This window comes from Pelecanus crispus, chromosome 12 (assembly GCF_030463565.1).
Source record: "Pelecanus crispus isolate bPelCri1 chromosome 12, bPelCri1.pri, whole genome shotgun sequence".
NCBI classification, from domain to species: Eukaryota; Metazoa; Chordata; class Aves; order Pelecaniformes; family Pelecanidae; genus Pelecanus; species Pelecanus crispus.
The window spans coordinates 5,589,142-5,613,981 of NC_134654.1; the positions used below are offsets into that span (position 1 = coordinate 5,589,142).

The 24,840-nt window shown below is 45.0% G+C and overlaps 1 protein-coding gene across 3 annotated transcripts in view; it reads left to right on the plus strand.

Annotated features, from left to right (window-relative positions):
* SSH2 (slingshot protein phosphatase 2) overlaps positions 1–24,840 on the plus strand; it is a 101,190-nt gene that overhangs the window by 26,957 nt on the left and 49,393 nt on the right. For 2 of the 3 annotated variants that reach the window (XM_075719433.1, XM_075719434.1), the window contains one exon: positions 7,739–7,782. In XM_075719433.1, coding sequence (XP_075575548.1) covers positions 7,739–7,782 — 44 coding nt within the window. Of the gene's footprint in view, positions 1–7,738; positions 7,783–19,976; positions 20,049–24,840 lie in introns of those variants that run through there. The other variant, XM_075719435.1, reaches the window with a different exon arrangement.

The following is a 24,840-nucleotide window of genomic DNA, read 5'->3' on the forward strand; positions in this document are numbered from 1 at the left end:
TATGAAAGTCTCTCCGCTACAGAAATGCGTAATAGATATTTGGCAATCTGACTCAAACATTTGTCTTACTTTGTTCCAGCCGATGATTTGAGATTATTGATAGGACCAGCCTTGTGCAGGGCCTGCTGTTGGACAGGCACCCATCAACTATTTCATCTTGGAAGGCATTGAACTTCAGTTACATGTTATGTCCATGTACGGATCCTGGTCCTTTGGACTTCAAGGGCCTCTGTACAGTTGCTTCTTTGGGCACCTAATGCCAGTCCCGTGCAGATGTCAGATACCCCAGGGCATCTCTAATGTCACCATGTGTCTGTGTCAAGAGTTGAGTTGAGCCCTAAGGAATCTGAACGTGCAGTGGATGCTCTTATCTCTAGGTGACATGTATTGCGTTAGAGGAAAGGCTGTGGCTGCAGTAATAGGCACTCTCTCTGCAACGCTCGACCAGACTGGGTTATCCATGCATTGGGTTAATAGTTGGGGGAGGGTGGTTTTTCTACTGGCTTGCTTAATGCTTGCTGACACACAAGGAGAGCTCCTGTACAGAGGAGCTTGCGATGCACTGTATGGCTGTAGCCCAAACAAAGATATACTGGGAGACAGGTAGATGCTATGAAGAGGAGTATTTGCATGGTTTAACAACCGGATCGGTGCCTGGATGCACAGCCTCTGACTTGACCAAAGCAGCTGCCTTCTTCCCACCAAAGGTCATGTTCGGCTCAGAGGTGCTCAGTGTGCGTTTGAACAACTGGATGGGATCTACTCAAGGAAAGGGTAGGCAGAGAACTAGAAGATTGCTCATTTAATTACAAGCCTTTTCTTTGTAGTACCTCCTTTGAGATGCGGTCCAGAGTTGTTCACATGATGGTGGCTTGACAATGTTAAGTGAAAAGCATCTCTGATGGCATGGCTACATCTGAATCTTGCTGCGGGTTTTGGAGGATCTATATTAACTAAGTTTCTGCTGTATAAATAAGAAGCTGCCAGTTGCGCTTCACTAGGAGAGGTGAAAAGGCTTCAAGTTCTTTGTCTCACATAACTTCTCACAAAATAGCTTCTGCGTTCCTACTCTTGCACAAGGCCTCTCTGGCCCTGTTAATAAGGGATCTTTTTTAAAAAGAACAATATTGACTTTGAAAATTAACAGCTTCAAGAAATGAGAGAAGTTTCACATCCACCTCTTGGTTCTGCCTTCCTATGAGGAATTCGGGATCCCTCACTGCTGGTGTTTGTTGCTGTGCAGAGGATTCCTGTGAAAGGGGGGAGTGTACCCAACAATGAACATAATGAAGTTGCCCATCCAGAAAGATTTAGCCACCTAGCCAAGATTTAGAAAACAGTGAAGGGGAGAGAAGTTTTGTAATGTCTGCAGTGTGCACATCACAACTATGAGCAAAATGTTGACTCGTGGGGTGAAAACTGGAATCCTTGTCCTGTCTAAATTGTTAGTGCTCCCTTGATACTGATGGCTGTGACTACTCACGCTCCTGATAAAAACACTTCCCAGGCATTGTCTATACAATCAGGTACATTGGCATAAAATAATATGTAGCAAGCAGTTATTAAATCAGAATCTCTTTTAAGGTTTGAAAGATGTATTTTTAGGGTGTAGCCTGTGTGAAGTGTAGTCTGTGTGAAATGTTCCTTGGTTAATAGAAATGTAGCAAATGTTAGACGTATGACTTATGCTAATAATCATATCTCTTACAGTAAAAGAACTTGCTGTGATGTTCCTGATGTTAAATACAGGCAGACAGCTCCAGTCCCTGTATGTAAGAATGCAGATTGAATCTTGTTTATCATTACATCAGTCTGCAGAAAGGAGATTTATAAGAGCAGAATTGTTTGTGTGACATGGAGTGACTCCCATTGTATAGAACAGAATAGCACTCAAAAATTTCTCTCTTCTCCCTTGCCCTTTTGATGACAGATAGTTGGCAGTGGATCAAAGCACAGACAGGATTAATGTTTTGCATATTCTGTCCTACATGGCCTGAAAGGAGCAGAGATGGAATTTTTCATCTTTCACTTTAAACTGCATTTAATATTGTGGCCTAGTTTAGAGCTATGCGACTCATTCCTTCCATTTCCCCCGGGGCCTCTGTTTCTGGTCAAGGAAAGCAGGGCATGACTCCCTCTGGAGCTCATCAGTGCTGCTCAGCTTCCTCCCCATTGCCAGCATTGGGAATCTTCAAGTAGCGTTTGTGGAAGCTGCTGTTTCTTGCACCTATTGCTGTGGTTACAGCACGGGTGCTGCAGGGCACGGGGAACCCAGGGCTGCGGCAAGATCCAAGGTTCTCACTGCCACCTGTGCGAAGGCAGCTTTGAAAGCTGAAGTGGGTCACTGTCACAGGTCACACCTCCAACGGCTGGTGTCAGTGTCCAAGCGTGCTCCTTCTCAAAGATGTCCCCAGAAAGGAATGTTTACAGATTTTGATCCACTTTTTGGCCGATGAATTGTTGCACTGACAGCAGTACTTCCTCCTCATTGGAAATAAACTGAAAATGGCAAGAAAACCTGAAGGTGTTTGTTTTAATGTCAATAGTGTCAATTTTAGTGTCAACATTGGAGTCATTTCCTTCACCGAAGCTTGCACTTGACCATGAATTGGGCACGTCTTCTCTGTCCTGCCCTCCCCTCTAGTGGGGTGACTTGTCATTGCAGCTTAGTTTTGGCTGACAGCTACTGAGGAGGTTTTTGTGATGTTTTGCAGTTGCAGAATGACAGAGTGACCAGAACACAGCACAGGACGGGTATGGTATGCACTGGATGGTAGCACAGACTTGTGGAAGAGGAGAAATAGTAGTGGTGGGATATGTGAAATATGGGAACATTGGCTGTATCTTCTTCCATACTGAATGCCCTCTGCCCATGAGAAGGTATGGATGCATTTGCAAAGGAGATAGTTGATGGGGTGAAGATTCAGATATCTGAATCTGAGCACTAATACCAGGACAAAACATGAGATACAAGGAAGGAGTAGGCTGCAGGCTGGTCAGAGTGGCTAATGAGAAGAGGAGGAGGTTAGTGAAGGTTTAGTTTTGTTCCAGATAGCATCTCAGGTACTGGCGATGGATCTCTTGCTCAAATCACACTTGTCTACAGTTCTGTTTCCGTAGACAGTCAGCTATATTCCAAATAGATGTGCTTCTCACGCAGATCTGCTACATTTATGTCTAATATTAAAGAGATCTTGTAAGAGCTTCAGCAGAGACAGATGGTAATTGATTGGGCCATGTCTAGCCTCCTCCACACCGAGCTCTTGAGGGCTGAATCTTGAGTGGAGCTAAGATAATGATCTGTGTATTTTAGGATCTTCTCCTGTCATTTGTGGGACTTTTGGCAGTGGCATTCCAGGCTTGCTTGTTGCTGTGATGAGGATTCTTTTTTGGCATGCAGAAATGGCCATTCATTATAATACTAAAAATGTTTGCATAGTTTGGGTTCCTGAACAGCACCATAGAGATTTCAAGCGCTCTTTCAGTTGTTTTACCTTACTGTGGGTTTGAGGAACTTGTTCTCTAGCTAAATGTACACTTTTGAGCTGATTGCTCTTATTCAAAAACCCCATCATGTCTTTAGCTATCCTGCATGTAATGAAGCCTCTTCCCCTCCCCTCTGACCTCTTCCTCTTGCCCCCCCCCCCGAAGTAAAATTTTTTTGTCAACCCACAGGAAACTCATCAGAGCTTATGCTCTGGCAGGGTCTGAGAAGTTCCAGTGATAACAAACACATCCACAACAGCTAATGATGTTTTCAGAAGGACTTGAGATAAATAATGAATTTCTTCAAAGGAATCTAACTGCACACCTGATGCTGGCTTCCAGTTTCTTGTCTTGTTGATCTTGTTTAGGACATTTAGCACACCAAGTCCTTAAGGTGATGCAGCATCCTGAATGAAAGGTGTTGTGGTTCTCGTATCTTTCTTATGCTCAAATTTGTCATTCCCATCTGACACCACCATCCTAATGCTGTGAGGCAGTTACATCAGGTCATGCAACCCAAAGCGGTAGGGTGGCTTTGGGGATTGGGCAAAGCCGGTGGTCATAACTGTAGTGCTAGTGTCTTTCTCAGTTTAATGGGGCTCTGTTGCTGATACTTGAGTGACTGACCCTTCAGAGATCTGAATCCTCATCCTGCAAATCTTGTGTGCATGTTTTATTTGTGTTTCTTTTTTAACTAATGCTGCAAGAACTTCTAATGTGCGGCTCTGTTGAGGAGAACCCCATTGAGCTGTGTAAATTCTTCCAAGATTTGTCCATTGCACTTAGCAACTAGTAGTGCCAAGGACTTACCACATCCCTCCGTTTCTGCAGGCAGATCTCTAGAAGCTAGTGCAGAGTCTGCCTAGGACAATCCAGAAGGTCCTTTGCTCTCAAACGCAGGGGCAACAGACAGTTGTCTGCACTGGCAGAGGCAGTGAGGTTCACTCTGTGTGCTGTACCTGTTTGCCGTAACTGGTGGGTGGCACTGAGGAGGTGGCCAGTGTGGCTTCTGTGGTGACATTGGCTGCCTGGCTAAGAGTGGCACTGTGTGATCTCGGGGATTGGAGTTATCCTTTTCACCACAGTATTTTCCACTCCAACCTACTGGGAATTGCCTGCACTTTCCAGTACTGGGGTGAGAAATGAATATACATTCTCCTGGGAAGTGCTAGAATTAGGATTACAAATTTAGGGGAAGAGGAGTAAGGCAAGGAGGCACAAGAATTATTTAGGACTGAAGTAGACTTTCTTTGCTCACTCTAGAAATGCGGGTATTTACTGCTTTCATGCATGCAAAGTAGTTAAGCACTAGCGAACAGCTTGGAAGTACTTGTTGTCTTACTTTTGCAAACTTAAAATGCTGCTGTTACCACCTGTCAAGCCAAAATAGGCCAAAATGCAGAACGAGCAGCATGGTACATTGAATAGTTACTGCCCCTGAGGTGTTAAGCAATGCAGTCAAAATGTGTGGAGACTTTGGCGGCGTGGGGAGCACGGATCGCCAGGACAGCTGTCCAGTGTCTGGAGCTGTGGACAGCAAACAGTCTGGCTCAGATAGGACCTGAGGCAGTGTGGTTATTGCAAAAGCTTGAATAATGGAAAGTGACTCTACGCCATTGGATCCTTCTTTAGTAAGGCCAGTCTTGGGTCTGTATCCCAGAGAATTATCCCAGAGTGTCCTGCCAGCCAGGGAACGCAGCTGACCTTCCATCTTGGGAACAAGGGCTTGGCTCCCTGGTCTGAAAGAGCTCTGTGGCTGCTCATGTGATGGCTGCTCTTCATCTGTGTATTTGCACCCCTCTGAATGATGGTACAGCTTGTTTTCTGTTGACTGTGGAGTTCATTGGTGTTTTCATTTTGAAGGGGTCAGGAATGCTGGCTTCCTTATCGAGTTGCTGAGCTAATTCTAAGGTATGATGAGTGGAAGGTATGCCTGCCAGCTCTTGCTTGTTGTAGATGGGCTGCAGGTTTTAGCTTGAATTTGTGGTTGCAGGTGGCTCCAAATGAACTACTTCATGATGGTGTTCTGGTTCTGTTCTTAGAAATAGAAGACCGGTAGCAAGCATGCATTTTCTAATTATTCTTATATCTCACAGATTCAGGTAATTTAAATGAGAGAGAGAAACAGAATATCCAGCAGGAGTATCTGCATGTAACTCTGTATTAAAAAGTAAACTGAGTATAAGCTTTGCATGCAATAAGCACAAAGAATGTAGTTCAAAAGATTCTTAGGAAAAAACATCTGTGTATATGGTTATCTTACAGAAACTTTTCCACTCCTTCCCTTTTCTGAGCTTGATGCTTGTATGTGTTAGTTTCTGTAGGTTTTGTAAATGTGTCTGTTCCAGAATCTCTCCCTCTCCTGTTGCTTCCCTTCCTCTCCTGCCCTGTGCAATGGGTAGGTACATGTCCTCTTTGGCTGGGCTGAACCAGAGGCCTAGGATGCACAATTCTTTTCCTTTTTTCCACTGACTCCATTTGGAATGGACATTTCTCTCATTTCCCAGCCTTCCCCTAGCCCATGAAATCTCTTACACGCTTTTTCTTTTTTTCCATCAGTATGCTGTGTAGTATGTAGAACAGAAAGCAATGTATGCACGATAGAGCATCTTTCAAATTGCTCTGCTGAAGGATGCTGAAGAGGAAGAAAAGGATAGTTTCCCTTCTCAGAAGAGCTGTACGGTCTCGCATGGGGTTGTTTGTGGGAGAACGTTATCGGAGCCTGTTGCAGAGGTGTTTGGTCAGGGGGCAGTGCTGGGCAGGAGAGCATGGTGACTGTGTTGGTATAAATCGCCTCTGACTTCATCCCTGTGTGACATGCCATCGCTCTCTGCTGACATTTTGGCTTCAGAGTTTCAGCTCTTCTGCAGGTGTTTGCAGAACAACAACTCTGGACTTCCTTTGTCCCTGTTTTCTTGTTTCAGAAGCACAGTAGAAGTGCATAATTCTGTGTTGATAAAGTGACCCTTGAGTTCAGGAGTAATGCAAGCTACAGAACATGGCTGTTCACTCTACTGTTGCCATGACACAATCCATGCCAGCATCTTTGCTTATGAGAGGATGTGTTCATCTTAAAGGATGGTGGGATGAGTGGTGGAAAAATGAGAAAAATGCAGTAACTCTGCTGGAGCTCGGTAAAAGTTAGATAGAAAAGAACTCTGTAACGAGTTTAAAAAAAAAAAAAGAACACTTCAGGGAGTTAAGTGCCCACCACATGACTTCGTTAGTAAAACGTTAGCACCCCTGTTGTCATAGTGGCAGAGGTCTCTTGCAACCACGTACTTGCTGGTTTGTGCCTTGAAAAAATAGCCAAAATACATGGTGCCATACTGAGGTCTTGCTCTTTAATGTGGGTCAGTTCTGTACACCTCCTGTTGGATCAGACACTGCCAGCAAATGGTGTGTGCTCACTGGAGAGGAGATCTTCAGCGGGAGGGAAGCCCAAAGCAAGCTAGACACAAAACTGTCATTTTTCTTCCTCTGTCACCTTGTGCTGAACTCTGGTTGTCTTGGGATACCCCTGCACTGACCGAACACTTGGTGTGTTTTAAAATGTGTTGCTCCTGCAGACTTACACGAATATAGTAAGTTTTCACTGATAAAACAGATCCTATACCCCATCTCCTGCCAGTGCCTGGCAATGCGTATGTAAATGTACTGTGAAGCAGAATTAATCGCTGAGATCGCTCTACTGAGGTATTGCTTTGGGCTTTAGTAGGTAGGCCTAGTAAAATTCCACAGTACGTTAGGGATTGTGCGTGTTAATTTTGCATCTAAAGCAGCATAGTATGTCAAATTTCCACTTTATAGTCTTATCTGCGCTCACCCAGTCCTATTTGGCAGGTTTATTACTTGCTGGTTTTGTGGATTCTTGCACTTGATTGCTGACACTGGACTATGAATTAATATGATCTACATAAAGGTAATAAAAAACCCAGGGTTTTTTGTCCAGAACTAAACTATGTGTTTGGCTCTTGGCCTGCCTTGTTTGGCAGGGGTCATTGGAAGTCCATGCAAAAGCATGCTAAATCCTGCCATGGCAAAAATTCTTGTAATGCAGAGTTTTTAAAAGGGTTTTGAGAGAACATGAAGTGACAGCTGAGCAGAAAGTGAGTTCCTCTGTAGTGACAGCTACATGCAGAAGCAGTGAGAGTCTCCTTTGCCTTCTACAATCAAACCAGTGAAATGCAAGTTTTTGGATTCTGCATATATTAAAGCATATTAACTTTTTTCTCCTTTCCTATGTATGCAGGAGGCAGACAGTGGGGAAGAAGAATGCCGGTCCCAGCCCAGAAGGTAAGATTGTCGCTTGAGGCTTGCAGGAGTCCTCGAGGATACCTGTCTCTCTGAAATGTTCCACAGGGGGTTTTGTTGTTGTTCTGGCATGTTCCGCAAATATGCATCATTTTCTGCCTGTTGTTAATGTTGCACAACCATCTCATGTGTACCTTACTGAAAAATATATTTAACTATCGCCTAAATGATGCTCCTAGTAAAGGGGTTGCTGCAGCAGGAAACAGGAAAAGTCAGATTACACACTAAAAAAATATATATGGGGACCAGCTCACAATGATGTCAGTGAGTATATTCCCCAGACTGCTGTTTGCATCCTGGAAGTGGTGTCCTGCCTGCAGACATGTTCCGAATAAGATGGTGATACTCCACTTCTCTGTGCATGTGGAGACTTTGCTTATATCTTAGGAACAAATCCTGGTTGTGTTGTTCCTTAGCTCCCTCCAATGTTGTATGGTGTTTCTCAGGATTTGGTCCATCCTCAAGAGTATTCTGAGAGGAATAACCGTACTGAGAAACTCTTGTTCTCTGGTTAAAAAGTTTCTCTTGCCATCAAGAGCTGAATTGGATTATTCTAGTTAGTAGGAGTATCACAAGAGAGACTTCAGCAGTGCTAGTCATCCTCTAACTGTGTTTCTTCACCTCCTGGTTATGCCCTTGTGTACATCTTTGGGATCTGTGAAAAGTTGTATTTGTAGAAGCTGAAGCACAGGGTGACCCCATGCCATAAGGGCACCTGCTTCTTAAAATACCATGTTCAGTGGATGCATAGATATTTGCTGCTGATGCAGGTAACCAAACATTTACTCCAAAGTTAGGAAAACACTGAGAATTTACAAGATTTTTTTTTTTAATTGGGATTGTTTTGTGTGGAGATATTCGCTTTTGTAAATGCTGGTTTCGGTTGCTTCAGGAAGAACCTTATTTGATAAATGTTTATCTCTAAAAACCAAACAAACATTGAAACTCGCTGATTGAACAGTGACAAGTATAAATGGTGTTTTTATAACGTAGTTGTAGTCTTAAGGGTGAACTTCTTGAAGTCTTGCAGGCTTTGTCTCCTATTCTCTAAGCCATCAAAAGAATTATTTCAGCTCAAGTTAATAAAAGCAAAAACTGTATATACGAGGTAACTTCTTCAGCAGCAGGAGCACTTTCTTGGCTTAAAATGTTACAGTCAAATTTTATGAAAGGTGTAAGATTCCCTCCAGAGGGAGTAAAGGGGAAGTGAAGGTGAAATAGTTCTCACTTTGAGCTCTTTGGCTGTTACAGTTCTTTGCTTAATGTTGTTTGTGTGAGTAGGTAACAATGGAAGCCATAATTTCTAGTATTTAAAAGGCTTGAACAAGTTTTGGGCTTTGGGTTTGGGGCCAACTTGGATGAATCTGCAAAAGAAAAAGACGTCTTGGTTGCGCATTCCCATTATTTCAGTGTAGTCCTGTGATTGTGTGGGCTGGGGAAGGTGACTGGTCTGTTTCCTTCAGTCTTCTACCCTTAAATGATGATTTAAGAATTGCATTTCTTCCTTTTATAACTTTCATGAGTGAGAGGAAAGCTGGAAAGCACAATTCCCAAAGGCTCAAACTGAACTCAGCTAAAATCCGATTTTTTTAATTTTACTCTTAGCCTTTCAGCAGTCACAAGATCAACTCATGACTTGATCTCAGTATACATAATGTATTGGAGGGGATGGGAGGTATTTAATTGTTGTGGGCACTTAGCAAACATTGTAGATTAGGTTTGAAATGAGCATTTTTTAATATATTTTAAATAACTTCCTGGGGTAGGAAATGACAACCTGCTGTTGATGTGGTGATCTGAACTCCGTGACTCCTGTTGCTGGGGTCAGAAAGCTAACTGAAATCAAGATCCCTCTTAGGGAAAACAAGGGGGTGGGTGTTAAATGTGTTTGATTACAGTAGGATAAAAATAATACAGTCAGACATGGTAAGTAGTCAACCTGGAGTCCTGCTGTGGAGGAGCAGCAGTTGTCTATAAACAGCTTTTGAGTATATCTAATCCCCAGTTTTCAAGGGAACATAGCAAGTAGTAGCTATTAAAAATGCAGACAGTAAAAAGGCAATGGCCTGAGTTTGGCTTTAAAAGAAAGGTACGTTATCAGCTGCAACGTCACCGAAGTAACGCTCTGCAGCAGCCTGACATTCCTAGCTGCCTGCCTGGGCAAGGCCAGGCTGGTGAAGTTCTCCTGAGCTATGGTTCAGGTGACCTGGCTGTAGCTACAGGCAGTGTGTGGGGTGGGATTTTTGCTATTTGTAAAATTCTTCTGACGAGGAGTCCTTTCGTCTCCTGCACTCATGTAAAATTTGTTCAAACGCTACCTCAGGGTAGCATGGTTGGCATCAAGCGTGCCCAAACTCATCCCGTTAACTGGGATGCAGAGTACTACTGTGGCTAAGGCATGTTTGGGTTAATAAAATAAGTTTTCAATATTTATTAAATAGGATGTTAGTGCATAGAGATGTTCATGCTTAGACCTAAGCATAAGCACATAGACATATTTGGTGTCAAAAGACTTTTGCAGCGATCAGTGTTGAAGATCATTTTGTACAGCCTTCATTTCCATCCTCTTGAGTCTCTATGTCTCTGCACAGTCTAGAGATTGCTGTCTCAAATGAGACCAATGTTCTACTTAGATCCAGCTCAACAACATTGCTAGTCCTGTGCCTAGCAATTTCTAGATAGCTCCTTGTGTTAGGTTTCTGCTGTTTATCTTTTCTCACTGATGAGATATGGGTTATATATTGAGGTGAAGGGGAGCATGCAGAAAAGATGGGCAGTATGAGAGCAGGAGTGACTACTGCTTGTTGAGCCCTGGCTATGAAGAGCAACCAGTCTAAATGTACTCCAAAGAGGCAGAGAAATTAACTTCAAACAGGAGCTTAAACTTGTAGGTAGGTACATCAAGATCATCATATCTAAACCAAAGAATCTATCTGGGTGCTGACCTGTTTGTGCTCTTTAAGATTTAATACCACAGAGGACTGTGATTGCACGGACTCAAGTCTTGCAGACAAAGGGAGAGGAAGTGTGTGAAATTGTTGTTTAAACTTAAAGATGCTTTACAGAGCAGTCTAATGACATGACAAGTCTGCGCTCGCCACAAGACTGCTTCTACCAGCACCATCACGGAATGAGGAGTTTTCTGCTTTGTGAATTGGCAGAATCCACTTAAAGCTTTTCTCCAAAAGATGGAAAGAGCTATTAGATGTGCAGAAGCAGAGTTCGTGTGTGCTCTGCAATTATCCTTGGAAGATGCTTGAAACAGTACTTTCTGGCAAACTGCTACTAATGCAAAGAGGAATGGTTTGTTTTCCTTCTTGAGGAAAGTACTTGGGTATCATCAACACGGACCTAATTCTTATAGACTTCTATCCATTACTACAAACCACAGAAAATTAATACTGCAAATACCTGAAGCTGAGCAAATAGGTGAAAACCAGCTAGGCTTCTGGAATTTTTTCTCTCATACCCAAGCCCTGCTCTGGGGGAAGCCCAGGAGGGTCTCTGTACCCTGCCGAAGCTGTGACCATTCTTGCAGTTTATGGGTGAAGATCCCCCAAATGGTGATATGGGCCCAAGTTCTTGCTCTGGAGTCCCTGATTGAGCCAGTCCTTGTCACCTGTCTAACTCTTGGCTAATGGGACTAAGAGTACTGCACAACCAGATGTCCCGAACAATCTATTTATTGCATTTATTACCTTCATAGCTACCTTCTAGACATTTTTATTAGGCTGTCTGGAGGCTGTACAGCTAGCTGGCCTGTGCAGCTCTCCTTCCATCCCTAGATGTGCTGCTGCCATGCTGAATACACTCTTTAATGGAGCATCTGTGTTAACAATATCTTTGCATCATCCCAACGTTGTTAACACTTACCTAAAATGCATGTATATTGAGCTTTGAGTTGTGTTTACACCAGCTGACGTACTGATGTTCAGGTTTTTGTGTGCTCTGTGCCAAGGTTGTAAGGATTCAGCACCTTTTGTTTTGCTGACAAAGAACATGGTGCTGCAGTCTGCGTTGGATTTGCTGTCAGGATCTGCCGGTTGCTTTTTGGCTTTATGTTTGAAACGGTGCCTCCATTTGCACACTATCTGTGTATTTACCAGTTCTGTGTGCCTTGAAACTGTGCTCGTTGCTGAAATGCAGCATTTGAGGCTGCATGGGAACTGCTGCATATAAAATTGAGTTAGGTGTATTGCCTAGCGAGGCTGCGGGGGACTTCAGAGCAATTCTTTGAACTTTTATGGCCTGGTGCTAGGTCAGACTGAAGCCGGTTTGCTTTGGTAAAGCTGAGGAACCTGTCATTCTCTTGAAGTGCCACAGAAAGTGATTAGGTCCTGCTTGAAATCTGGGGTTTGTTTCCTGAAAATGATCTCAAAAAGTGCTTGTCCTTCCTCCCCTCTTCAGGTGGGGGTGGGAGAGTGGTGTTAAAAAAGAAAGGAAAAAAAAACGAAAAAACCAACAAAACCAAACCACCTTTTGCAGCTTAAGTATGCTTACCTTCTGGTTTGGTTTTTTTTTTTTTTGTCAAAATAGTTCCTTCCAGGAGTGAACTGGGAAGGAAAGCAAATCAGATTATTGCCATGATAACAGTTGGATGTGCCAAGATGCCTCCAGGTTTCAAGTTGTGAGTAAATACCTTTGTTTTAGGAGCGGAAGACCGCAGTCTGATGCAGGAGCTTATGGTTTATAACAATATAAAAGTTGTTTTTCAAATAGTAAGTGGATTTGGTGCATGTGTTTCCTTGTATAGGGCAACAGCTCAACAGCCAACTTGGTTGATTTTTCTTTTTAAACTGAGACCTATTTTAGGCTTCTCACTACCTGAGGGTTACGGCAGATGTGTGCTAGTCCCTGGGAGAGAGAGGAGTGATTCTGTGATACGAATTGACTGCACTTCAGAAGGCTCATTTACAGTCCGCCTTGAGATGTGCGAATCTGCAGCATCCTGTGTCTGTTGTGACTTTTGGAGATGTGTATCATCGCCATTTGGTGCTCCTGTGGTGGGGTCCTGACACTTGGGGTTGTTCTTAAAGCATATCTTGTGTTACAAGGGAGATTTCCAAAAACCATGCGCTGTGAGTGCTAGTGACTAAACCTTCCGTGCGCTTCCTTTGCTTGCTGCTGCAGCTGCCAAACATTTATTTTGTTGGTACTTCAACAGTAGTTGGATCTTCTAATGGGTGTGCAAGACACTCTGTTAGCTCCAGCTCTTCAGTTAAAGGGACTGTGTGTGTGATGTACGGGAAAGCTTGCGTTTATCCGTGCCGGAGATTACTAAGCTCTTGTATGAACCTTATCTTTAGAATGTGTTTCCTGAATCCATCTTTCTGTCTTTCCTTTCAGTGACAGCTTAGCCTCTCTGTGGCATTTACTACAGCTGCTTGTGGAGAATGTAATACCGAGATAAAGAACTGTTCTGTTAATCTGCCAGCTCTGCTGACCACCAGAAAAAGTTCTGTGGGCCACACATCATGATTCATGAAAGTGGGTCTGTGGTCTTCATTTTTGCATACCAGGTGTTTTATCACCAAACTGTGAGCAAAGGCATAGCACTTGTAGTAAAACTTGGGTTTATTAGATTAGTAACAGATATCTGCAGGCCTAGTTCACTGCAAGGTCTATGTCTGTAGTTACAACATACTCAGTCCAGTCCGATTACATACCTGTGGATCACAATAATGTGTAAGATGACTTCGGATGGGACCTTCAGGCTGAAGAATCAAGCAGACTAATAACGTTGCATTACCAAATTACCAGGTAAACATACGATGCTATAGCACGGAGCTTGTTCAAAATATGAATGCTTATGAAAAGTGTTTTTTTTTAATTTGTCATTCTAAGTGTGTGAACAGAGGAGAATGAGGAACAAGGCAAAGAGAAACTGGGAAGTAAAAGGAATGAAGGCGGGTCAGATCCTTCAGCTAGCGAAGGGGTCTGCTTGGCACTGAGCAAGCCCAGAACAGCTGCCCCCATGCACTTGTGCTCCTTCTTCAGAGGTTAGCGAAGGAGGGGCTGACCAGGAGGTGCCATAAGGATTCCATACGTGCTTGTGTCTCCTGCTGAGCATGAACCAGGTGCTCTAAGCTGGAGGAATCTAAGTTAAGGAAAGATTCCTGTTGTAAACAGAAAGGGAAACTCCAAAATAGCCGTTCTGGTCCCTTTCCTGGTAGGGCACCTTGGCAAGGCTTCAAAGTTTAACCTGAATCCTCAGAGTTTTCAGCTCTGTGTGGATTTCAGGCACTTACATGTATTTTGAGAATCTGGGCCAGGGTTTCTGGACTTGTTGACATTCAGCTCTTTGGTATCTTTGCATCAAAAACATTCCTTTATAAAATTAGGGGTGTGTTTTTGCCAGTTCAGAGGATTTAGATATTTCTTTTCCATAGGTCACTGAAATAACACATTACCTGTTTTATGATCTCAGACATGTCATTCAGGCATGTTTCTTCTGTGCTGGACTTGGAGCAGTGCTGTAACAGTTTGCAAGGGTCTGGATTAACTTTTTAGTACCAACGTAGATGTTTGCATGGAGAGCAGTTTGCTGTGCAAATAGGATGCACTGTAGTTTTTGCATCCAAAGAACTAGTTTCTGCAAAGCTCCTCTTGGTTTGCTTGAATGCACGCAGAAGGCAGCTCTCCAGAAAGCAGGAGAAGGTGGCTGTGGGAGAAGATGTTTCAGCAAAAGTTGTGTCTCAGTGTGTTACCCCGGTCCAACATTAGTATTGCTTGTTGAAAGACCAGAGCGATAGACGTTGCTGCTGGTGTCCCTTTTCCTACCCCTGCTGCCTGGTGGCACTGCTCAGGTCCCTTCAGTGTTCTTTGCTTCTGCCTCTGTAAAAGGGGTGTAATTGAGCATTGACCTCTTCGTGTCAGACCCTCTAAGATTTAATGATAAGTAAACTATACAACGATTGGGTGTGGGGTTTGTGAGGGAAGGGTTTAATGAAGGGATAATATTGCAAAATAGGCGTTGAATTCTCAACTAAGAAGCCTTATCATTGATCATGATGGGCAACTGACCAAACGGGCTTTAAAAGCAAGGCTTTTTTCTTTCTGTGATGCTTATCACTCTACCCCTGTGCCTGTCTGATTTCTTTGCTCAAGAACTGGAAACAGAAATACTCTTTGACGGCTTAAATAACCAAATTTAGAACGTGGCTTCCTGTTCTGACTGGTTCTTCAGGATTCAAGTATAGTTTTGTGTGCTTTCCCTGTTCCTGCCTCCCCCTCTTTTTTTTTTTTTTTTTTTAAAAAAAAAAAAACACCTAGATATGGGCTCCTTTATAATTACTTTGTTAAATTTCCCTTACTGTGTGTACTGAAGCTGGTGTATGTAAGTGCTGCCTTGGTGGGTGGCATCCCTCTTACTGGGAAAGCTTTGTTTCTTTACTATATCTTACTCTGCCCTGCATGCATTGGCTTGTTTATGATCACTGTTACTGAAATGGCTTCATGTTTTCCTGATAAATTGGACTACATAACGCAGTAGGCTTTGTCTCCCATGCTAAAAATGGCCAGAAGACTTCTGACAGATCAACTTCTCCCTCCGAGGAGGGTAGGCAGCAATAGGAGACGGGTGCAGGAGGGGCTGCTCTCAAAGGATCTGTGTCTACCTGTTTACAGGTTTGCTGCACTAATTTAAGGCTCTCCCCAGATAAGTCAGATGTTTGGACTCTTAATCCACTCACTCATCTGTAGACTCTGTTTATTGCAGAAGGCCACGTGTCCTCATAGCAATAGGCTGAATCAACTGACCTCCCACCAAAAAAGCAGGAGCATCAGATCCTTTGACCCTCAGACAGCTGGAGTGTGGCACCATATTCTTCAAAGATACCTCTTAGGATGCTTTTTCCCCATCAGACCTGATGCTGAGGCAGCTGGCTTTGTGGGGAAAGATTGAGTGTAGCTGATGGCGAGAAAAACAAAGCGCTCGGCCCCACCTCTGCACACGGAAATGAACTTGCTACCTCTGCTCTCTCAGGCAGTGCCTGTGCAAGACTCCAGGGCTCAGCTGTGGGCAGTGATGTGTTGTTTTCAAAATTCTGTAACTTTTCATAAACGACACCGGAAACAGCTGCCCAGCCGTAAAGAACAAACTTTCCATATGTGCAGTGAAGGTGGCTGAGCCGGCACTGCCGTAGCTCATCGCTCTGTGGGGAGAGGATGTGATGGTGGTGAGGGGGAGGTTTGTTTGCCTAACCCAGCAGCTTCACAAGTTTTTTTTTTTTTTTCATAATCCCCTGAAAACACGGGTCCAGATTCTGCACTGCCTTATCTGCTACACTGATACCGACAGATTGAGGCCAAAATTCTTATGCCTGACAACATCCCACTGTTCCCTTTACCTTGAACACGGCTAACGTTACAGCTGTAGTACCTTCCACAGGTTTACACTGCTGCGTTGGAGGAAGAGAAGAACATTGCTTGTTTTTGCAGAGTGCCTGGACTTCAGTCCAAACGGACTTAAAATAATACCCACCCCTTCATACCCACTGGAATAAGTTTCTATAGAAAGGCTATGGCAATATATTGTCTTCATTAGGGCTCTTCAGAAGGAGAGAACTGAAAGGACCAGAGAAAAGTCTTGCTGGCAGACATATTCTGAAATGAAAAGAGGTCAGTGTAGGCTAAGAATTGAACATGCCTAATGATTAAATCTGGAGCACGGATTGTCTTATCTTAGCATGTGAGCAGACACTCAACAAACCCCTGTGGGATAGGAGTGGGTGGAATATGGTGACACCCACACCTTTGTGTGGCCTGACAAGAAGCAGCAGTTTAGCCTTAAGCTGTTCATCTTGGATGGAAACATTAGCTTGATTAATGCCCTCTTTACATGTGGACTGTGTGCACTACAGGACTCCCTGTCCAGCTGGAAGCACGCTTTCTGCAAGTGTCAGATCTGTGCATGCTAATGCAAAACCTGACTTAAGAGTGCTTCATGCATTTCTAGTGCTGACCTGTGTCCCAAGGCCTCAGCTGTACAAGGAGAATCCCATTTGCAAGCTGCTAGCCCTGTACAGGACACAGAATTACTCTATTACATCAGTGCAAGATCAAAATGTGTTAAATTTCACAAAGAAAGTAAGGCAGCTGAAGTTACTGGGGCAAGCTACTGTGACTCTATAGCTTTGAGGTACAGACACTGGGGGAGATGATGATTGTATGAACAAACCATGTATTTTCAGCCTTGTTGTCTGCCAGGCAGAACACTGCAAGTCAATACAAGAGATTTGTGCATACGTGCTCTCCCTCCACCCCTTTAAACTTTCCTCCAGAGGTGGCTCTGGTGGGCATTCCCTCTGTTCCCTCCTCCTGAAGTGCCTGGCCAGATCTCCTTAGCACTCTTCATCGTAGTTTTTTTCCGTAGGTTTTTTCCGTGATGCTTCCATAACTGGTTCTAGCTGCTGGAGAGTCGCTGACTTAGCTTTGCAAAGGTTTTGGGCTGGGTTTTTTTACAGTGTGTCTTGCATGATGTATGTAACTGTAGTTTATTAGTCTGTGTAGTGTTCAAAGGTTAAATGAAGTCCCGCTGCCCAACAAGGGTCGTGCTGTACTGAGTGCAGTCGCGGTGGTGTTTACCGCTTGTCTCTGCAGCAGGCGGCATGGCCCTGCCAATCCTGTGACCTCCTGGGGAGCACAAAATGCTGGCCAAAAACTCGGACGGGCAGTGCCCCCCCCCCCCCCCCCCCAGCAAAGTGTAATTTCGTGCACTGGGCTGGGAAGCACTTGAGACCCCAGACAGACTTATTTACATCTTGTCATGCAGTGATTAATGGCTGCGCTCACATGCTCTATTGCAGCACGGTAGTGATTTAGACTGCTACCTGTCATCACTGCAATTTTGCGCACTTTAAATTCTTTATGTATTTGTCCCAGCAGAGTGCACCTGCTTCCAGCAAAGAGTAATTTCTTGGCTGTCTTGTGCCCTGCTGCCTTCAACTCCATCTTGTTGTGCAACCCCTCAAAGACCCTTCTTTCTGCTTGCTCCTGCATGCTGAGAGATCAGATTATTGGGTCAATACTTCTGCTCATGTCTAAACGTAGGATGCATCTTTGACAAAGAAATAGGGTTGTTCCTTAAGTCTGATTTTTAAAAAAGCAGGGCATGAAAATAACACATGCTGTACAAATGGACAGTGGGAACCCAAATGCTGCTCTCGCTAACATGTAGCCTGAAGGCAGTGCCAGTCTCAGGCTGGTATTTCAGTCTTCATGGCAACAAAACCAGGTTCAAATACCTTTTATTAGTGCAGATTTCAATATATGAATCTATTTGAGGATTTCCTACTTGTGTTTTCTAAAGGTTCAAAAAGAGAAAAGCTGGGATATTTGTGTCAGCGTTTGGTCTCCTAGCATATGGAGATGCAGTGCACGACTGTATTAATCCAGGACTAATTAATTTGCAAATCTATTATCCATATGTTATGAGTAGCTGCTTTCAGAGCATTGCTTGTAGTTAATCACTGCACTTGTTTTTAACAGTTTTTGAGGGCTTGCCTTTGTAATGTTAGTTGCATGTAAGAAATCTGACATCTGGGCAGTATCTAAGTACATTTAGTCTTCTGCAGTGCTTGAATAAAGCCCTTAAGTTATTAATTAGAACACAAGTTCTGGGTTTGTTTTTCAGTCTATGAATGTGTGGCATGTGTTACTACTGAGTATGAGGTTCTTGCCAGTCTTTTGACCTCTGCAAGGATTGAGTTACCCTCCGTTTCTCTAACGTCCTGATTTTTCCACTGCTTCTTGCAACCGACTTCATTTCTGCCTAACAAAATGATTTTTTTTTTGGCACTGCAGCAAGCTGGCACGGCGTTTTCTTTACAGCTGTGAGGAACCATTACCAGAGATGTGCTCTCGGCTATGTAAGATGACATTGCTTAAATTAATGCAACCAAGCCATATTCTAGAAGAACTTGCAGAATCACAGATTCTACTGCTTTGTCCTTTTCTCTGTGAGTCCCTGAAGTGGGGATGGTTGAGACCTTTCGGACAAGTGTCCATCTTGCTCCTGTGAAGTCTCAGACCTGAAGCAGTCGCCATTGCGCTGTGTTATTTTTTTAAACTTCCAAATAAAGTTTTAGTTAATAGTTGGAAATAAACCCTGCACGAAGCTTTATTTTGGGTTCCAGCTCTGCTGTCTGATCGCAGGGGCAGTTCCGCAGTGATGCCCAGCAGTATTTTTTCACTATTGAGTAGGTGTAATTAATAAGTCCATGTGTTTGAACTTGCATCTTCCAATGCCAACTCACTTGTGCCTTGTTACTGGGTCTGAGCACGTGCCATCCGCACCAGACTACGTAAGAATAGTATTTTACGTGTGTCTCTCTGTGCTGGGATGGCCTGCATTCCTATGGGAAATGGAAAACTGAGTTAGCTTCCAAGGTTTCTCGGTTGTTTTCCCACAGTCCTTACTTAAACCGCTCGCTCGGTGCAAGGGCTGGAGAATGCCCATCTGGAACAGAGTCCCATGTGCAGGACTGGAATAAGCAAGCTGCCCCTCCGCCTGGAAAACGCTGTTATATTATTCCCTTGCGCTGTAACATCTGAATTCCCAGCAGCCAGAGGACAAGATTTCTGTTCTGAAGAACTTCCTTTCTTCCTTTTCTCCTGAGGGGCGATGGAACTAAAGATTAAATAGCATTGGAAGGCAGCTGCTTCTCTTCTCCTTTGGCAGAAAACGAGTTGTCAAGTCTCTGCATATGAAAGTTATTGCCAAGAACTATTCCGCCCCCCCCGTCTCCTGCAGGAGAGAAATTAAGGTCGCTGCCTGCCTTTTGCAAAAAAAAAGAAAAAAAAACCCCAAAATCTTTTGATGTGCTGCTTCAAACCTACTTTCAAAGTTTCCAGCCTTCCCCGGCTTTTCTGGCCCATATCGAGGAGGATTTAAAAAAAAATTAAAAAAAAAGGGGGAGGGGGGGGGGAAGCCGCCCGGCCGCCCGTCCCCTTCCCGCTCTCCCGGGGCAGCCGCCGGTGCCACCCCGGCCCCACCGCTCCCGGCCCCGGCGCCACGTGCGGGCAGGGGGCGGGGCCAGGCCGGTCCCGCCCCGGTCCCGCCCCGCCGCCGGGGCCGCTCCTGCGCAGTGGGCGGGGGGGGGGCGGCCGGAGCGCGGCGGGGCCGCGGGGCAGAGCGGCGGCAGCGGATCCCCATGCCGCGGGGCAGGGCGGCCGCCTCGGCGGGGAGCCGCGATGATCCCCTACTTCTCCGACAACGCCGTCATCTCCCAGGGCGCCATCGCCCAGCTGTGAGTAACCGGCTGCCGCTCCGCCTGCCCCGGCTCCGAACGGGTCCCCCCCCGCTTCCCCCGGGTGCCGGGCGGCCGCCCGGGCTGCGCTCCCCCCGCTCTCGGTAGCTGGCTCCGCCGCGGATCCCCCGCGGGCAAACTTTCCCGTGGGAGCGGGGCTGCGGGGGGCAGCGGCACCGCGGGGCTGCCCGCTTCTCCGTTACCGCTCGTTCGCTTTGCTCTTCCCCACCAAAACTGCGGGTCTCGGCCAGGCGCTTCGGTAGGTGTTAGACCGTGGCTGCCCGGGGAAATCCGGGTCTGCCCGTCCTCCGGTCGGAGCCGGCGGGTCCCGCGGTGCGGGGGGTCCCGGGGGCCGGTGCGGGGGGTCCCGGGGGCCGGTGCGGGGGGTCCCGGGGCCGGTGCGGGGGGTCCCGGGGGCCGGTGCGGGCCCGGCTGCAGCGCGCTCCCCTCGCCGCCCCCAGAGACACCGGCCAGGCCCTCGCTAGCAAGGTGCGAGCTTCCTCTGACCATGTACCTTGGCCCTCTCTTGGGCTTAAAGTAGGGATTAGCCCCTTTATTTGACCCCTCGATTTGATCCCTCGATTTGGTTTATCACAAGGTGGCAGATAGGGGCTGCGGATTTGGGGTTGGGGTTTTTTTTTTTTCCCCCAGGTCAGTGCAATAGGAGCAGGACTGAGACCTTACACTCAGGACCTGCAGCTCACGAGGGAGCGGCGTGAGCTGATGCCAATTTTTCAGTACTGTCAGTCTTGGGCAGCTATGAAGTGCAGAGTGAGTGTCTCTGTGTCCCGTCCTAAGCTGCTTGAAAAATCGGTCTCCCCAGCTGCACACCCCTCTTTGAAATGCGGATATAAATAATCATTTAATTTGTAGATAATTAACAGTGACTGCCTGAGTTGTGGGGTTTGGCTGGGAGGATTAAGGAGGGAAATGGCTGCTATGGAGTGGTAGATAAGGCTTTTAGAGACGTAGCCAGTGTGGTCTAGTCGTGCTTGATATTTCTTTAAAGAAGCCAACGGCTGTTTTATCTCTGGGAAACATCATGAAAGGCTTAGAGATAGTAGGATAAAATGCCGAGTTGCACCTGGAACTGCGTTCTTGTCATAAGAAGCCCCTGTTAGAAATTGAGCTGCCTTGCACTTGCGAAGCCTTTAATAGATATCCCTGCTTATGCTCGATACGGAAATAAGTCCCTGGCCTCTGTGGCCTCTTTTTTTGAGCATAAGCAATCACCTCTGTGTTTGGTAATCAGTTTAGTTAAGTCTCTCTGAGCCTTTCGTACTCTACCCAAAATACTTGTAATTAGTCATTTTTTTTTTCTGCTCACGGTTGCCTGTAAACGTGATGACTTTCCCTGTGGTTGCTGATAACGTATCAGTAACACACCTGAACTGTTCTGTGGAAGGAAGGATGCAAATTGGATATGCCCCGGACTTTGGGAAGTAGCAGTAATTCTGGGGAAAAAACCCAACCTACTATAGGCTGAAACATTTCCTTACGGCTCAAGACGATTTGCCAAGCTGTATTAGGTAGCTAGGTAACAATTTAAGTGCTTTTAAGATGTTTGGTTTATATGCTGCTCAAACGCGTCACCCACAGTTTGAGACTGTATGGAAGGGCATCAAAAGAAAGGGGAAATAACTGCTCGTCTCTGCTCCCTCAGTCGCTGGTAGCCCTGCAGTCTTGTACCTCATGGTAGTTTAAATTGCCACTTGGTTGGAAGGACCACCCTTTCCTTTTCTGGGAAGAGAGATAACTGAGTTATCAGGGGAGCTTGCACTGTCCTTTGCCTCCTGGAAGGAAAGATTAATAAGCATGAGAATGACAGAGCTTTTGGCCCATGCATAAATGTTCACACAAGGCTGAGCGCAGGATTAATATTTTGATAGCATTCTTAATCAGGACAGTGCTGTGGCTTTCGGGCTGGCATAATAAAGGCCTGTTTTAAAGTTACAATTAATAATTTAATTAAATAAAGGGTAATTACAAATTCACACAGGCTGATTAATATTGGATGTTCTTATTTCATCATGGGCAAGACCTAAAAAGCCAGGTTTTGTTGGTTTGCTGTGCTAAAAATGTGTTCTCTGTGGAATGGGAAGGGCAGTGGTGACCCAAACGTTATCAGAAACTTCTGTTTCAGTGTATTCTTTAGTAGATGTGTTTGGCTAATCAGCTCTGACTTTCAGAGATCAGCAGAAATTACTCTTGTGTTGACGCTTTTAGTCAGTAACGTAGTCAGCTGGTCTGGGTCTGATTCATTTCAGGTTCACAAGGATTCAAATCAGTGTCCGAGAAACTTGTGTTTATCAAAATGCTCAGAATTTATAGTTGTAACTCATTCCAGAAAGTCTTGCTACTCTCGTTGAACCTGGTGGGAATTCTGCTGATTTACTAGTTTGTGTGTGGGATTCAAAATTTACTTTGGTCTACTAAAACTCTAAGGTAGCTGATGGAAAGATAGGAAGAAAAAAAGCAAAACTTCAGACAGTCTGCAAATACCAAAGAATTTTTAACAGAAGAAACCTGGAGAAATGGCTGTAGATCCGTTCTTCCTGCCTGCAGTCGCTTCCTCTGCCTTTGGCCAAGTTTTAGGCATCTCATTCATTGTTGGTGCCCCTGAAGTGTTTTTTCCGTGTCCCTGTGATAATGCCAGATTCCTCCGTCACTCGGTTTTCCTCTTTATCTCTCGGTAGCAAAGCAGGATTATTCAGCGATCAGGGCGCTCACTTGGGATTTGGGAAGACCCAGCTCTTGCCCCCTGCTGCGCCACATCCTTCCTGTGCGACTGTGGCCAAGTCCTGCCAGGCCAGCGTTCAGCAAGGGAGTGGTGCCTGGAGATGCAGATGGGTGCTCAGCCTTTCTTCTGAACCTGAGAATTAACCATCTACCTTTGGTGCCCGCATCCTCCTGGCATTTTTGTGCATTTTTTTGCATGTTTAAATACTTTTGTCTCTGCCTTAGCTTCCTTTCTGGAAAGCAGCAGTGGGAGCCCTCCCTGGGCTCACGTTGAGCATGTGTTAAAGCACTCCAATACTGTTTACTACTTCATCCTCCCAACACTTTGGGAGCCAGATGGATCTAAAAACATGAATATGTTTGCTGCTTTCCACGGTTCTCATACTTGCTTCATACCAGTCTGTTTTCTGTTATAAGATGTTAACTGATAGTTTTTATAAGTATTTTAAACTTGGGGGAGGGGGGGAGGAGCTAGAATAGTTTCTTTACAGTGTTGTGGGTAGATCTTGGAGCTCTTTTTTAAAAAAAAAAAAAAAAAACAAAAAGAAGTAAAACCCAGAAGTTAAACAGAATTATTTTCAGCAAAACATTAAAGGTAGCCACAAAATGTTTCGCAGACTTGGCTTAGCAGCCTTTTGCTCTCTCACGTAATCAGTTTTCTTGTAAGTGACAACCCTTCTTCTGTGTAGTGTGAAGAAACAACACTTTACAATGTAAGAGGAAGTTACGGGCTGTGCAGGTAATTACAAACCGTACGCTAAACTACAACACCGGGTAATTCAGGCTCATTGTATTGCCTCCTCCTCGCTGCAGCCTGTCTTTGTGCCCAGCCTGCCTTGGCCCGTGTCCTCCCCACCCCTTTCATTTACCTTTGTCATGTGGCCGTGGCCTTTATGCTCGGAAAGTTTATGACCATCAAATTTTAAATTATTCCAAGTGCCAAATCAGGAACTTGGGTAGGTGTGCAGCTGCTGTTGCCATTGTTCGGAGAGCTGCTTATTTATTTATTTATTGTATGGTAAACCTTACAACCTTTTCATGTGCTCACGATGTTATTGCTACCAAAAACCTTGACCGTTCAGCAATTAGACCTCAATCCTCCAAGCAGCGTGTTATTGGAAATCTTTAATTGCCTCTGTACTATTGTAAGTGCCGTACCTTTGTGAGTGTTTTACCATTGTGCTGAGAGTCAATGATATTTAAGAGTTGACGAGGAGGTGCTTGGAAGCAGCTGCTCAAAAAGACTGGAAGGTCAGCAGAGTGATTCCAGTTACCGCTATCAGCTCTGGTTGAAGTTGCCTTGTGAGCTGAGGGTCGCTCTGGTTGGAGGTGCTTGAAATGTGGGAGGAAGTTGGTTAGCTCTTCATCTCTTGTAGAGGCTGGTAGGATCAGTACAGACTCCAGCAGCGCTGCTTTCCAGTTCCATGTGTGTTGTGTCCTCAGGGTTTGCATGACTGCAGAAGACAGCCTCATACTCCATCAAGGGTGCAACGGGAACGTGCAGGCAGAGGAACCTGACCCCGTACCCTTCCTGCCCACCCCTCCGCTCAGCTGAGCTCCCCCAGCACAGTGGATGGGTTTCCTGTTGACTGAGCGGAGTCGTTGCGGGTTTCTCATCTTTTTTATTTCTTTGCTGATTGCGATAACACAAATGCAATGCATAAAAGGCCTCTTACCACCCACTGATTATTAAAAACTCTATGCAAATAAGTTGCGATAATTGGGTAAAAGTAGTATGCTGTGTGTTCCAGCGTTGATCATTAACTAAGCCAGGGCTGTATTGTTCATAACTACTTTTCCTGTTTGGCTTTTCCTTTTATTCCCCTGGAAGCTGTGGGTATTTGTCTCACCGATCCTTCCTGGTAGGGGGTTGGAAGAGAGACAGAGATGGTTATCAGACATAAAATCAAAACTTCAGCAGCAAACTAGTGTTTCAAGGACAAAACCCCAACACCACCACCAGTTTTTAAGCAATATGTTTTAGCTAGGAAGCCCACGCTGCTGGGCTGCCAAGTTCATGTTTTAAAAGGCTGTGAATGGTAGAGGTTGCCTC